We start from the raw sequence: 15,874 nt of genomic DNA, 5'->3' as shown, positions 1-15,874 counted from the left end.
AATAAAATAAAATAAAATCTATTGTGCTTCAAAGAACACTATCAAGAATGTGAAAAAACCCACAGACTGGGAAAAAATATTGCAAAGCAGACACCTTATAAAAGAATATTAAATTCACATTGTGGAAAATATGAAGAATAAATAAATAATTCTTACATCTCAAAAGTACATAGACAAATGACCAAAATAAAAATAAGCAAAGGATCTGAATGGGCATGTCACCAAAGAAGATATACAAATGGCTAATAAGCACAAGAAAAGATGCTCAATATCATAAGCCATCAGGGAAATCCAAGTCAAAACCACAACGAGATACCACATCACATCCACCACGATGGTTATAATCAAAGTCAAATAATAACAAATGTTGACAAAGATGTAAAGAGATTGGAATGTTCGTACACTGCTTGTAGGAATGTAAAAGAGTGCAGCAGCCATTTGGGGAAACAATCGGACAGTTCCTCAAAGGACAAATATGGAGTTACCACATGTCCAGCAATTCCACTCCTAAATATATACCCAATAGAAATGAAAACATGTCCACATAAAAACTTGTACATAAATGTTTATAGCAACATTCTTCGTAACAGCCAAAAGGTAGGAAAAAAACCAAATGTCTATCAACCAATGAATGAAAAACAAATATAGTATACCCATACAATGAAATTTTAATCTGGCTCAGTTGGTTAAGCATTGGACTCCTGGTTTCAGCTCAGGTCATGATCTCACCGTTTCATGAGTTTGAGCCCCACACTGGGCTCTGCGCTGGCAGTGTGGAGCCTGCTTGAGATACACACTCTCTCTCTCTCTCTCTCTCTCTCTCGCTCTCGCTCTCTCGCTCTCGCTCTCTGCCCATCCCCTACTCACGCTCTCTCAAAAATAAACACACTTAAAAAAAAAAGCAAAACCATTATCATTTATAAAATATCCCAATAAAATGCAGCAGTTCCTTAAGAGAAAACACACTATGACACAGTTTTTATGCTAAGAAAACAAGGATTAATATTAAGAATAAAATATATATTGGGGTACCTGAGTGGCTCAGTCTGGTTAAGCCTCCGACATTGGCTCAGCTCATGATCTCCCAGTTTGTGAGTTCAAGCTCCGGGTTTGTGAGTTCAAGTTCTGTGTCGGGCTCACTGCTGACAGCTCAGAGCCTGGAGCCTACTTCGGATTCTGTCTGTCTGTCTGTTTCTCTGTTTCTCCCCACCTCCCCCACTCATGCGCGCACATGCGCTCTCTCTCTCTCAAAAATAAACAAATATTATAAAAAATTTAAAAGAATGAAATGTGTGTCAATAGGTCAAAAAAGATAAATTATACACTGTAGACAAATCTGGAGACAGGGGTCAGGAAAGTGAAAAAGGGGTTCAGGCCTGATGTTGAACATCAGGAGAGGGCTAGAGGCTAAGAGTGAAGATGTGCAAGAAGCGGAGGGAGGAAACACAAAGATTTCCAAACACTGTTCATGACCCAGTTAAAAGATGGAGACCAAGAATTTCTGGTGATACCAATCCATATAACTGAATTATCTTCCCTAGCACAGCTCAGAAATTTAAGTTTAGGAATTACAAGGAGAGGTGTTTGAAATGATCCATGTTCAACGGCCTGCAGAACCAGTGTTAAGACCAACACGGTAAAAGCTCTGAACCACTCACTTCCTAAACTCCTTAAAAAGACTTGGTTGTAAGGCTGGGCACATTTCACTCCGAACTCATGCCTTAGCTCAGTCTCACAACTACAAACTTAATTGCTACCTTATACATTACCATTAGTACATCCTTATGATCTAATAAGAGAGAAATAAGTGAATCAAACCCTTACAATTTTGTCATTTAACTTGACACTAGACAGAACTAAATGTTTCCTATCATTTGGTCTCATCCTTTTAATACACTGCATTAAATACTACACAACTTATCTTCAAAAAACTTTATAGTTCATAAATTTCTAGCAAGAAACACTAAAGTCTCTTTCCCCTTTAAACATCTTCCAACTTATGCCAGTAAAATTCAATGTCAGCAAACTAAGGGAAAAAATCATAATACTCTTTATATCATCTTAAAACCACCTTTACTTTAATTTTTTAATGTTTATTCATTTTTGAGAGACAGAGAGTCAGAACATGAGCAGGGGAGGGGCAGAGAGAGAGGGGAAACAGAATCCAAAGCAGGCTCCAGGCTCTGAGCTGTCAGCACAAAGTCCGATGCAGGGCTCAAACTCACAAACCATGAGATCATGACCTGAGCCAAAGTCAGATGCTTAACCAACTGAGCCACCCAGGCGCCCCTTAAAACTACATTTAATACTGAACACCTTCTATACCTTCATATATTCTCCAAGGTAAGCAGTAAAATACCTGATTCTCTTAAAACAAAAACAAAAAAAAAAAAACCCACTTCTTTGGAGGGGGTGGGGGAGAAACACTAGGCTCTAAGAAGTAGGGTTGTCTATTATATATAGATCACTATTAGACGGGATAATAATTTTTCATATTGTCTATAATAAGAGTTAAAGTGGTTTAATACACTCCTCCTCTAGGCTTGGAGATATAAATTTAAATACTAATAGTTTGATTCAAACAAGAAATCATAGAACAAAATAAAAGTTAGGAGACCTCATCCACAAGTGTAGCTTTAATTATGGTCTATATGCAGATAACTTACAGCTTGAAATCTCCAACCCAGACTTCTCCTTTGATCTCCAAAAACAATCTTAACACTCATCTCAGCCAATCCCATCAACCCCTCCCTCCCATCACTCCCACCTCTAACCTGGCCATATCTCAATATCTGACACAATCATTCATCCAATAATCTAACACCAAACACCTTCTTGCCTCCATGTTCCACACCTAATCCATTATTAGTGTAATAATAATGTAAAATTAATGGATAAGTACAATGATTTTACCTCTTAAATATTTCTCCAATCAGTCTGTTTTTTTTTTCTATATCCACCAACACCTCCTTGTTGCAAAATATGGTCATCTTTTGCCTGGCAATACTGCAATGGCTTACTAATTAGCATCCCTGACATATTGCCACTTCCCCTTCCCCATCCTGCTGTCAAAGCTGTTCTCCACTCTGCTACAAAGTGATGTTTCTGAAACACAAATTTTACTATATACCCCATTTTCAATGACTTTCCAAAGCTCCAGAGATAAATCTTTTATCTATATTGGCCTTTAGTTTCCTGGAAATGCCATGCTTTCTCCCACATTACCTTTCCATGTGCCTTTCCCTCAATTGAGAGGCTTTCTCTTTGCTAGTTAACTTTAATTTGTCTTCAGATCTTAGCTCTATCAGAACTTCCTCAGGGAAGCTTTCCCCAGCGTCACTAACAAGATCAGATTCCATTTCCGTATGCTTTCAAAGCATGTTAGTACATATCAGTTTTACTTTTATTCATGTGGCCAAATGAATTCTGTCTGCCTCCCTCTTATGTGAACACTAGTGAGGCAGAGATAAAAAAAAAATGTTTGGGTTCACCAAGGTTCCAACCAGCACAACAGGTGAATGCCCTAATGAGTGCTCAATGAGTAAGTGCCCACTGGAATATTTACCAGGCAAAACAATAATTCTTTAATGATCAACAGTCTATAGGCAGCAATGTCCAAAAGAACTTTCTGTGATTAAGGAACTATTCCGTATCTGCACTTTCCAATAGTGGCCGCTAGTCAAGTGTGGCTATTGAGCACTTAGTATAACAGAGGCATTGAATTTTTAGTTTAATTAACTAAATAAGATGTAAAGAGCCGCATGTGGCTAGTAATGACTGTACTGAACAGCACAAGTCTATGTAAGACTTTTCTCTTTTCAACTGTTGTACTTTGCTGCATTTTGTCACTCTGCATAGTTTACATACATCTTGTCTATGGAGAAGTCCTAGACAATAAACCCCTGGGCTTCTTTTGGTCCCCACACATACCCTGCACACAACAGAAACTTAATAAATGTCTGATGATTTGATATCTGAATTGTAGAGCAAACTTTTTCTCCCTGAGAAGCTAATGAATTAAATGTAGTTATTTTCAAACCGGTCTTCAGAAGCCAACCATAAAATCAGCTCTTTCTCCATTGTGTAATACCTTGTGCTTTCTAGCTTTCCAGACTGTTTGGAACTGCCGCATAAACCTCCTGCTACCGACTGGGGACCCCTTTATTGCTACAAACGAGGGTCCGGTGAAGTACAATAGGCGAGGAGCCTCTGGAGACTAATCATGTAGTGTCCATAATCCACACTACTCCCTCAAGAAGAGTCCTGCCCTTCAGGCATACTAATCTAATTGTCTCCCCAACAAAACAGTCCCTGGGCAACCTTACTCTCCACTCCAACACCGCCGTTTTCCCCTCCCGCAGGGCACAAGGAGCCCCACCTCCCTCCCAAAGCGTTGCTTCACCACACCCACTGGGAATACTGGCTCTCAGAACGTCTGGTGTAATTCAAAAAGCCCGGGACCCAACGAGAGGAGTAAACAAGAGAGGTCTTTGCCAGTAAGAATGGGAAACTTGGCGTAGCCAACCAAAACCTGAACAAGAGTGTGGGCCCAGGACGCGAGATGGCCCCTACAAGGCTCTAAAAGCGCGCTTATTATTTGTCGGGCACCGTGACCCGCAGCGAGCAGGAGGCAGCAGGGTAGAAAGCAGGCGGAGCGCTCAGGGACTACCCGTCACCCTGCCCGACGGCAGCCCACATCTCTCCCCCGCCTGGCTCACCTTCTCCGGGCCGGTCCGCTCGTCCTCCAAGAAGCGGTGTCTCGGGCGCGACGACGAAAGCAAACTCCCGCTGGGGTGCGCCTGCAGCCAGGCCTTGGCCTCCTCGTCGTCCTCGTCGTCCGTGCTCTCCCGTGGCTGGCTCTCGTAATTAAAGTCCGAGTCCAGCTCCCGCCCCTCCCCTTCCTCCACCTCCTCCACCACCTCCACCACCTCGTCCTCTTCCTGGTTCGCAGACTCCTCCGCCTGTTCCTCCTCCTCCTCCTCGAGCTCGCCGGGCCACGGCAGGTCCTCGGGCTCCATGTTGGCGTCTCGCTCTAGGAGGCAGAGGAGGAGGGGGAGAGGGGAAAGGGGAGGAAGGGTAGGGGAAGAGAGCTGACTGGCGGTTGCGGCCGCGCGCAGGCGCAAAGACCGCCGCGGCCTCGCACCCGGCGCCGCGACGCGCGGACGGGGCGGGGCAGGGAGTGAGAGCGCGGGTTGCTAAGGACGCCCCGCGGGGAGGCCGGAGGTGTGGCTGGAGGTGGCGAGGGAGTGGCGTAGCCCTCGTCACACGCTGGGACGTTGCTCACAGTACTGAAAGCTCACAATAAACTCGGACTGGGGTCTTCTCGAGGGAGGGGAGAATTTCGTCCTCGGTTGGACCAAGTCAAAACTGAATTTTGCCCTTGCACCGGGAGGAGATCGGACTCTAGGATAAACCTATGATAGTCAAACTTGCAAGTTACAAATTTTTAAAGGTTGAGTGCCTGCCATTAGACAGGCTGTATGATGGGCACTTGAACCTAGCGGCGAAAAAGTGGGGCGGTAGAGGAGTTAAGCTGGTACCAGAAAAATGGAAGTTTGAATCCTGACATCGCCACTTACATTGGTGTGACTGAGCCTCTATAAAATGATAAGAGGCCTTCACATAGGATGGTTGTGATAATCAAAGCAGATAACCAACGTAAAGGACTTAGTGGTAGGTATTATTCATTGATTATTGTGCGGTAACTCATTAAATGCCTGCAGTTCTGTGAGATTAGTATTAATACCATTTCATATTTGAAGAATCTAAGGCTCAGAAAAATAACGTGCCCAAAGCCTCTTACCTAGTAATTGGCTGGCTGTGCAATCCCAAGTCTTCTGTAAATCCAGTAAATTGCCCTGGCCCAGACCTATAAGCTAATAAAGAATAAAGAGTAAGTATTTGTGCTGATAGTACATACATTTTTAGTCTAGTCAATGACTTTGAAATGCTTTGGAAACAAAGCTTTCCTGATTAATTCAAGAACCCCTATAAAAGAAATAGCAAATTAAAGAATCTTGAGATGCTTTGCTATTACCTAAGGAGACAGCCATAATTAGAATCCAGCAAAAGTTCTTCATGGTACCTATCCACAATAGCAGAGATAAATTGGTAGTGATATCAAACCAACATTGGCAAGGTAATTTTTAGGAGTACTGTCAAGGATGTATGTCCTATCTCTCTATGACCCAATTCTAGCAAAACTACAAAGATAGAACATGGACTGGAGCCCAAAGCCTCAGGGCTCCTGTGAACATCTCTAAATGGACTATGAGTATATTCAAACACCACTCTTCTTATGACAAGTTGAGGCTTTTCCTTGCTAGAGAGCTATGGATATAATGATAGAAAAAGAAAGTTGCTTGATTTTGTATTCCTGACTGGAGAAACCCAGTAACAGGGACACACATTTCATTGATACTGTTATTAAATAATTCTGTAAACCTTTACCATTTACTTAGAAACTCCACTATGCTTATCATCCACAAATTTCAGGAAAAATGAAGGGAACTAATGGAATTCTAAAACTAAGTATCAAAGTTCTCGGAAACTCTCCAACCTCCAAGGCCCAAAGTACTTCCATTTGCCTTGATAGCAAGGACATCATTCTACTGTAGGATCCACAAGTTATCTCCTTCTGAGTTCATAACAGGCTGCCTCATGTACTTGGGAATTATTTCCAATATAGATTCTACCTTAAAACAAGCTGATATGACTAATTGCTGCAGGGGACCCACGCTATAACTCCTGCTTTACCAACAATAGGTGGAAGCTGCATTTCCAAAGCACCTACCTAAGCAGTTTCTGCAGGATCTGAAATCCAGAGATTTCTGAAAAAAGCATCAGAAAAAAAAAATTTTCCTTGATCCTCAATGGAAAAATCTCATCAGGCACCGTTAAGGACAACCCAACAGTAAAACTACAAGGCTTTGATCCTTGGATTCATGTTACTCAACAAAAAAATACATGCATCATTTTTTCTGGGATATTGGATGTCTAATCCATTCATTGCAAGACCTCAAACCAAAGATTCTCAGGAATTCTCCAGAGCTGCTGACTACAGAAATGGATAGCGTATGCCCATTACAACAGAACAAGATTGATTTTCTGATTCTTCAGTATCCTTCACCCTACCACTAATCTTGCCTATTATTGTTCTTTGACAACCCTTGTAACTAACAAAATGATGTCTCTATATGATCCCCTTGATCTTCATACTGTTACTTTTGACTCCCTGTGCTCTTCTGCCACTTAACGAAAAAGCAATTTTAAAAAAGAAAGAAAAGAATAGAAAAACAATATGCTCTGACGTGTTTTTCTCAAGCCATAGCCACTGCTCTTAATTTAATGGATGAAATGTTTCAGTCTTTTCAGCAGCTTCCACATTCCAAGTCAGTAGTCTGAAAGATAAGCTGATGTCCCCTGAGTCTGAACCTTCCAGAGAACCAATTGGAGTCCTCCTTCAACTTCATCAGCCTTTAAACAAATGGCTGTACCTTTGAGTTCCACCAATATATCCCTATATCTTTTCACCCATTTTCCTTAGGAACCCAAACACAAGATGATGTGGAGGACGGCACTGGTAGAGAAAAGGAGATCGATAAGGAAGTAATAACAGTACTTCAGATAATGAATGCAGGTGCAGATAGTGGGAGGGAGGGAGGAGAGTACAGATGCAAAAGCTACATGGAGGTGACATCATAGGACCTGGTGACTGGGTATGGGGAGGAGAGGTAGAAGGAAGGAATAAGATCAATCCCACATTTTGGTTTGGGCAGCCCAGATGATGATGGAAATACAGAAGTAGGAACATGCAGGTCTTTAGGGAAAGGTCATGAGTTCGGTTTGGAGCATATTGAGTTTTAGTAGCCTAAGACATATCAAGTTAAGGATGTTCAGTTAGAACTTGTAGATACAAGACTGGGACTCGGGGAAGAGGGAGGGGTGGGTTGCTGACAACAAGCACATAGGTGTTGGAGAAAGTCATAACTCAGTGTAAAACAGAAGTGGGCCACGAATGGAACCCTGAATAACATGCACATTCCAAAAGAGGAAGAGGAGAACACAGACTGAGAAGAAACTACCAGAGATAGGAAGAGAACACAAAGATAGCAGTAATATAAAATATGGGAAATCAAATACAGTTGGCAAACAACACAGGTTTGAACTGCACAGGCACTTCTACATGGACTTTGGGGGGCGGGGGGGGGTAAATACAGTACAGTACTACAGAAGTAGTTTCTCTTCCTTATGATTTTTTTTGTTAACACTTTCTATTCTCCAGCTTACTTCATTGTAAGAACACAATACATAATACACATAATGTACAAAATATGTGTTGGGGCACCTGGGTGGCTCAGTTGATTGAGTCTCACTTTGGCTCAGGTCATGATTTTGCAGTTCGTGAGTTCAAGCCTTCTGTGGGGGGGGGGGGGAGGGGAGAAGGGGGGTCAGGGCTGAGAGCATGGAGCCTGTTTGGATCCTTTGTCTCCCTCTTTCTCTACCCCTTCCCCCTTCTTTCTCCTCAAAAAATAAACATTTAAAAATATGTGTGTGTGCATGTTAATTGACTAGGTGATCAGTAAGTCTTCTTCTGATCAATAGTTGGCTATTAGCAGTTAAGTTTTTGAGAAGTCAAGTTACATATGGATTTTCAACTGCATTGGGGGTAGACTCCCCTAACCCCCACATTTTTCAAGGGCAAACTATATTTTCAATATGGGAGAGGTCAAAACCATCAAATGCAACAGAAAGACAAAATAAGAACTGAAAAGCGTCTAATGAATTTGGCCTTATGAAATTATTGGTAACTTGCACAAGAAATTATTTTGATGGAATGGTGGGAGCAGACTACAGATGAAACAGTTGGGAAATGATTGAAGGTGAGGAAGGTGAGATGTTGAATGTAGAAAGGAGGATTTTGGCCATGAAAAGGGGAAAGAAGAATAAGGGGGTAACTAGAACAGGAAAGGAACCATGGGAGTTTGTTGTTGTTTTCAAAATGGAAGACATTTGAGTTTATTAGTATGCGAAGATTGACCCAAAGGAAAGAAAGACATAGAAAGAAAGACAAAAAGACAATTGATAAAAGCAGAGAGGATGACAGGGGGTTCAGGTGGAAGGATTATCCTCAGAAGTACATGGATTTCTCACAGAAAAGACGGGTATTGATAAAAATCTTTTATTCAGGTGAGTGGAGCAAGAAGTTGATTGAATTCATGTTTCTTGGGTTTTATCCATGTGGTCTGCAGACCACGTTGATCAGAATCACCTGAGGTATCTATTTTATGAAGAATCCCAGCTGCCATCACCCAGAGAATAAGATTTAGGAAGTCTGGGTTGGCACCCAGGAATCTGATCTTTAAACTAGCACAAGTACCACCCCTAAGTAATGCTGATCCATCATAATGGTTGAGAACCACTCCTTTTTTTTTCTGTGAAATATCAAGGACAATACAGTGTTTCCCCACCCCCTATAGAAAGTCATCCCTCTACCTGCCACCTGGCAGCCAAGGCATGGACATGTGACCTAGATTTACACCTTTGGATGCTCCCATTTGTGACTTCGTTTCTTAAGGGAGTGAAGCAGAAACAATTCAGAACTTACCACACAAAGCATAGTATGGGACTGGTAGCATCACCTGAGAGCTTCTTAGGAATGCAAACTCTCAGGCCCCATCCAAACCTACTAAATCTGCACTTTAACAAGATATCCAGATGGCTCCAAGCCACATTGAAGTTTGAAAAGCACTGGCTTAGAACATATCTGTAGTGGTAGAGTCAAGATTGCTGCAGCAGCAATGGCCAATGGAACACGTAGCATGACCTCAGCCCTGGGTTCTGTTCCCCAGCCTTCCTTGATTCTTGCCTTTCTTGGTCAGCTACTCTACTTAGTGCAGGTAACAAACAATCACAAAATCTCAGCAACTGATAATAAATAATGCTGTTTCTTGCTCATGCTCCAGCTGGCTGCCTGGGAATATCTGTTTCAGGCTGCAGTGGATGAGTTGGCTGGGGTGACTTTAGTACATATGGCTTTCATTCTTTTGGGACCAGTGGCTTACTCAAAGAATGCTTCTTCCATGAGGGAGTTTGGAAGCTCTCAAAAGTGAGTGGAAATACAAATGCCTCTTAAGTCCGCAGTCACCCTGTCACTTTCCCCACACATCATTGCCCAAAGCACATCACATGCATAAATCCAACATCATATTCCTCCTATGGAGGTTGATGGAAGAGAGGAAATAAATATTTACTGAATGATGAACCTAACATACAATGTCACCCCTTTTCCAAGCCTGGTTTCTAGCTTTCCCGCTGGTTCTAAGGGCCCCACAATAACCTTCTAGTAGATTCCTTTTCTGCTGAAGTTAGCCAGCACTAGCTTCTGCTGCTTGAAACTAAAACCTGCCACTGATCCATGGAAGGAAGTCTAGGCCAAATGCAGGAGAAGGTAAAACCCCAGGATGTGGCTGTCAGACTTGGAGAAAAAGCATGTAGAGACTATATGCACAAGATGATTAGACAAATAAAGGGATGAATGGAAAAATAGGAGGTCTTGGCTGGAAACCAAAATATTGGAGTTTTAAAGGTCCAAGATGTGGCTACAGGAGTTTAAAAGGCCCAAGGTGTGGCCACAGGATTAAGTTCCTGAAACAAGTCTCCCCTTGTAGTTATTAAAAACCCCTGGGATGAAGACATAGCTGAATGTAAAAGAAGGTGAGTCAAGTGCTACATTCTTCCTGCACACTAACCAGATAAGTCACAAAGAGGGCCATGTGGGCATCAAAGGGACAGGAGCGAAGGGAAGACCAAGGCTTTTTGAATGCCAGGGACTACGATGGGTATATTATAATTATTGCCTCTTCTAATCTTCACAACAATTCAGCAAAGCATTTTACAGATGAGGACATCAAGGTTCAGATAAGTTAAATCATTTTCCCAATATAATCCAGCCACTAAGAGGGGGTGCAAGGTAGCTTCAAGCCCAGTATGTTTGACTACATGGTCTATGCTTCTTCCTGTTGAACCATACAGTGTAGAAGCCACACAGCAAGCCCTGTTGTAAGAGGAACATAGGGAACTGTCAATCTCCCTTGCAGAAGCTGCAAGGACAGCCGTATCCTCAGGAGCAAGCTGGGTGTCAGTTAAGGATGGGATGATGTGAGAGGCTGTGGGGGAGGGGAAGCTTGTCTACCATTATAGCACAGGTTTGGAGGAAGGAGGTCAGCATAGAGGACAAACCAAAGACTTGCAGAACTATGCAGATGAAAGCCCTGTATCAAGGAGAAATCAAAAGAGCTTGCATTCCTGTATGTGGCTGAGGATGAAATTTAAAGGTATGGATCTAGTTTCTGTGATAGACCATTCTCAACAGGGGAACAGGAGTGATCCAATTAAATAATTAATTGGAGGAGCGCCTGGGTGGCTCAGTCGGTTAAGCTGCCAACTTTGGCTCAGGTCATAATACCGCGGTTCATGAGTTTGAGCCCTGCATCAGGCTCTGAGCTGACAGCTCAGAGACTGGAGCTGCTTCAAATTCTGTGTTCCTGTCTCTCTCTCTCTCTGCCCCTCCCCTACTCACACTCTGTCTCTCTCTCTCTCTCTCTCTCTCTCAAAAATAAGTAAATAAATAAAAACATTAAAAATGCTTTTTAAAAAAATAAAAAATAAATTTAATCAGAGCATTTCATGTCTTTATTCAAAGTCCTACAAGGACTTTCAGTCTAACTCAGAATAAAATCCAAAGTCCTAACCATGGTCTACAAGAGCCTGCATGATCTGGCTCCTACCTACATACCTCCAGATCTAAACTCCTGCCCGTCCCTCCTGCTCACCCACTAGAGCCACACTGGCCTCCTCACTGTTCCTCAATATGCAAGCCAACTCCCACCTCAGAAGCCTTGCATCTGTTGTTCCCATGGCCTGGAACACACTTCCACAGAATCTGATAACTTTATCAGAGGGCTCTTCTCTGATAACCCAGTACACTCACCAATGCTTTATTTTATTTCTTAGAACTTATCACCACCCAACATGTATGCGTTTGTTTATTGTTTCCCCTGACTAGGAGGGACAAGCTCCATGATGTAATGGATTTTATCTGTTTTGCACACCACTCTGTGCCTAGTGCCTAAAACACTATCTGGCCTATAAGGTGGTGCTTGGTAAACATTGTTGAATGAAATCAATGGAGATTGCGTTGAACTGGCTGGTCAAAAGATTCTAAACAGAATTTCAGAAAAAATTTGGTTTTACTGATGCTGATAAAGATGTCTGCCTACTGGAGAACCTTTAATTTCCTTTCCCAGCTGGCTTCTGGAAGCTGACTATAACCTGTAGTTGACTCCTCATGGCAAGCTCTTCCTTAGGATGAGTCATTTCCACTGATGGGTAAGTTAATCCATTAATAGGCTCATTTTCATGATGTTTTTATAATCAGAAAAAGAAATTACAAAAGTTAATATGTGGCATATGGATACAGAAACTTTGTTTTATATATGCATCTGTTTGTCTGTGTGTGTATCCAAATAAAATAAATTTATATATGATAAACCAGGGAGGACAACATAGAATATGCAATTCGTTTCTATTCCTGTGAGTACAAAATTACTATCTCACCTTACTGATCCCCTAGAGGGTTGCTACACTGTGACTCTTCTATCTAGGTTTTTCACAAACTGTATATTGCATCTCAATCTGCCACAGAACTTCAAGTACCACTGGATACTTTGGGTTATAAGGGCTAGATGCCAGAGCAGTTTCAACACGCTGAAGGTTTTTTTCTTATCCTGGACTTGACTCAAATTATGTAACCTTTCCAGATTATTTTGTCAATGGGTTGGAGCACAGGTAACTCAGTAAATGTGGCATATGTTGCCTCAAGAACCCAGAATGATCTGCTATTTATTGTACCTTTTTCTTAAAGGTATTGATGCAAGGTGTTTTGGTTTGGTTTTGTTTGGTTTTGGGGGTTTTTTGGCTACTTATTTTTTATTTTGAAGGTAACATCTCAACATTCCCAGGCCACTATATCCCTGGACACTTCCTTGATGTGACACCTTGGAATCTTTGTGGGATTTCCCAGCCACTCTGTAGTACATAATCAGAGAATTGAGGATAACTGCAACCTCCTGCTCTCTAGTCCTGTCAGAAAGAATGTCATCAATTTATCAGGTCAAAGCAATAGCCAGCAGGATGGTGAGTAATCATAATGACCAAATTATGATCCAATGCCACTGAAGTAGTCCTGAAAGAAGAAAATATACAACTGACCTTCCAGGTGAAAAGCAATTGCCTCTCCTAGTCTCTACTTACTGGGAGATGGAAAAAAAGATCTATAGCAGCCTACCAGGTACCAGGGCTGAGTTGATTTTTCCTCCAGTAAAGAGATCACATTTGAATCAGCAGCTACAATTGAAGTTACCACTTGTTTAAGCTTATAGTTATCCAATAACATTATCCAAGACCCACTTCAAATAGGTGAGCGAAATGGAGATGTGATAAGAATCACCACTTATAAATATTTCAAGTCTTTGATGGTGCTTAATTACAAAAATGTCCCCAAATCTTTTGCAATATTGTCTTCAGCTTGTAATTTGGGTAGGGAAGGCAATCTCCAGGAACTTCCATTTGGTCTTTTCTACCATAATCGATAGGATCTCATGGGTAAGAGAGCAATGCATATGTATATTTTTATACCGTAACTGAATATTTCTACTCCAATTATACACTCAAGAACTAGGAAAATAAATACAGGATGGATTTGAAGATCCATTGGGCCCCTATGAGAAGAATGGTAGCCAAAATTTCATCCCCTCGCTCTTATAAGCCCACCCTTACTGGTGGACCACAGTGGAATTCAGGTTCCTTAGAGATTAACTCTGACTCAGATCCCAGTAACTATTAACTCCTGAGAGATCTGGATATGTTTCTCTTTCCCCAGGCTAAGTTACCATGGCAAATAGGCATGAGTCTCTTTGGGGGAGTCTAGGAATGAGAGTTTTCACAGGGTCCTTCCTCAAGGGCTCCTGATCTCTCCTTCCTTCCAGGGGCCCTGGGACATTGAACTGACTCAGAAATGGAAAAAGGGAAAGAGGCCATGGCTCTTCATTGTGATGGCTTAAGTCAGGATTCTCTTCAAAGTACACCTAAGGTTGTTGGGGTTTTCCCCCCATTTACACAGTTTAAGGAGAACCCTATTGGGCTGTCTGTTTTGGCCCTGAGTATCCCCTGTTAGCCACCATCAAAATTTCCTACGGGTCAAAATATTCTGATTATCACTCTAGCCCTGCTGCCTTTTATGGTAGCCATACTCACTTTTCTCTGTTGAGTAAGTGCCATTCCATGGCCTCTACCACTCTGGGATATGATTATCACCATTGAAATCAAGGAGTACATTTCAATAGCGAATATCCACCCCTGCCCCCATCCTCAGTCTACAGAAGACAGTGTCTTGTTCCTTGTGAAAACACAAGCCTCTTCTCACCATTTTATTTTTCTACGCCATAATGAAGGGGAATGTTCTCTGAGCCTTCTCAACTCAGGAAAGGGGTGAGTGAATGATAAATCCACATTTAATAAATCTACTCAAAGCTTTCAAACTACTAAAGTCTTTGGATTTTTCTATATCCTATCAAAGAGTTTCTGGTATCTCAACTTCATACAGCATATGCCACATCAGGTTTCAATCAGCTGATCGGGCAGTTAGATCTCTAAAACTAAGCAAATTTAGGCCAAAGAAAAATTGTGTCCCTTATCTCTTGAACTCCATGACCACATATATTATCCATGTCTTATTTAAATAAATTAGCAAAATGTTACAATTTTTTTTGCTCAGTACCATCTGACTTTAATTGGTCCCCTGGGACATGGGACAATATGACTCTTCTCATATGTCCGGATGTAATGAGAGGGGGTAGGAGGGGTATGAGAATTGGCTTCTGCTTGCAAGGAAATTATCTCAGGGGAGGTCATTCACTAGACGGGCTTCAAGTAGAGGAAGAATAAGTACAGCAGACAAAGGCAAGGAGAAGGTATTCTTTTGCTATCAAGATAGGTTCAGTGAGGTTCCGGACACCGGGTATCAACCAGATCCCAAATTTCCCCATTCGGATTTTCATGTTGCCACTGTTTCCTAATCTATGCCCTAACTTGTACCTAAAAGATTAGACAAGACTATGGGTTCAATTTATGTTAATCCAGCAACCCAGTTAACCTCAGCCACGTGGGACTACAGGAAGAGATTCTTTTAGGGCAGTCACAGGAATTCCCTGGTTCTCTAACCGTGCCTTGAAGCAAGACTTTAAAACCCTAAGACTTTCATTTTCTTTCTTTAAGCACATTTGAAAATAGCCAGACTAAGCCACAGCCTTTGTATTCCGTAGGCCCTTCACATGGCCTATCACAGTAGCCACTTTGATCACTAAGGCATTGTCTTCAATATAGACTTCACTCCAGGTACCACAGATGATATTTAAAGTCATTGCTCACCACTGGGCACCATGCACCATGACAGCAAACCATCTTCTGATAGTAAACAGATTGTCACAGCTTTCAACTACAACCGCGTCAGGTAACCAATCCCACCTTTTCATTTCATTAAGGTAGTATTGCCTGCAGTCACAGCTGGTATTGGTCAGAGTTATTTGTTTCAGCCAACAGAATATATTCTAGCATGTTTCAATGGAGAGAGATCAATTGTAGAATATTATCGATAAGAATAGACAAGGAATTTGGGGTGATAATGCGGCCAAGAGAAACACCCGACCTCATCATGGAAGGTCCCAATGGAAATTCTACAGCTATCGCTACAGCTTTTATAGACATATATGAGGCTACGGACAAGATAGCAGGAAGAATCTCCAATACAGCTTCT

General features: G+C 41.9%; 1 protein-coding gene across 3 annotated transcripts in view; it reads right to left on the bottom strand.

The window, feature by feature from the left end:
• Positions 1–5,123, bottom strand: part of ALMS1 (ALMS1 centrosome and basal body associated protein) — a 221,667-nt gene extending 216,544 nt beyond the window's left edge. For 2 of the 3 annotated variants that reach the window (XM_043603693.1, XM_043603694.1), the window contains exon 1: positions 4,719–5,123. In XM_043603693.1, the coding sequence (XP_043459628.1) occupies positions 4,719–5,018 (300 nt within the window). In that variant the 5' untranslated portion in view covers positions 5,019–5,123. The remainder of the gene's footprint in view (positions 1–4,718) is intronic. The other variant, XM_043603695.1, reaches the window with a different exon arrangement.
• Between the last annotated feature and the right edge of the window lie 10,751 nt (positions 5,124–15,874).

This window comes from Prionailurus bengalensis, chromosome A3, assembly GCF_016509475.1.
Source record: "Prionailurus bengalensis isolate Pbe53 chromosome A3, Fcat_Pben_1.1_paternal_pri, whole genome shotgun sequence".
NCBI classification, from domain to species: Eukaryota; Metazoa; Chordata; class Mammalia; order Carnivora; family Felidae; genus Prionailurus; species Prionailurus bengalensis.
Note: the sequence above shows the minus strand (reverse complement) of the source record. Positions and strands in the feature narration are given on the sequence as shown.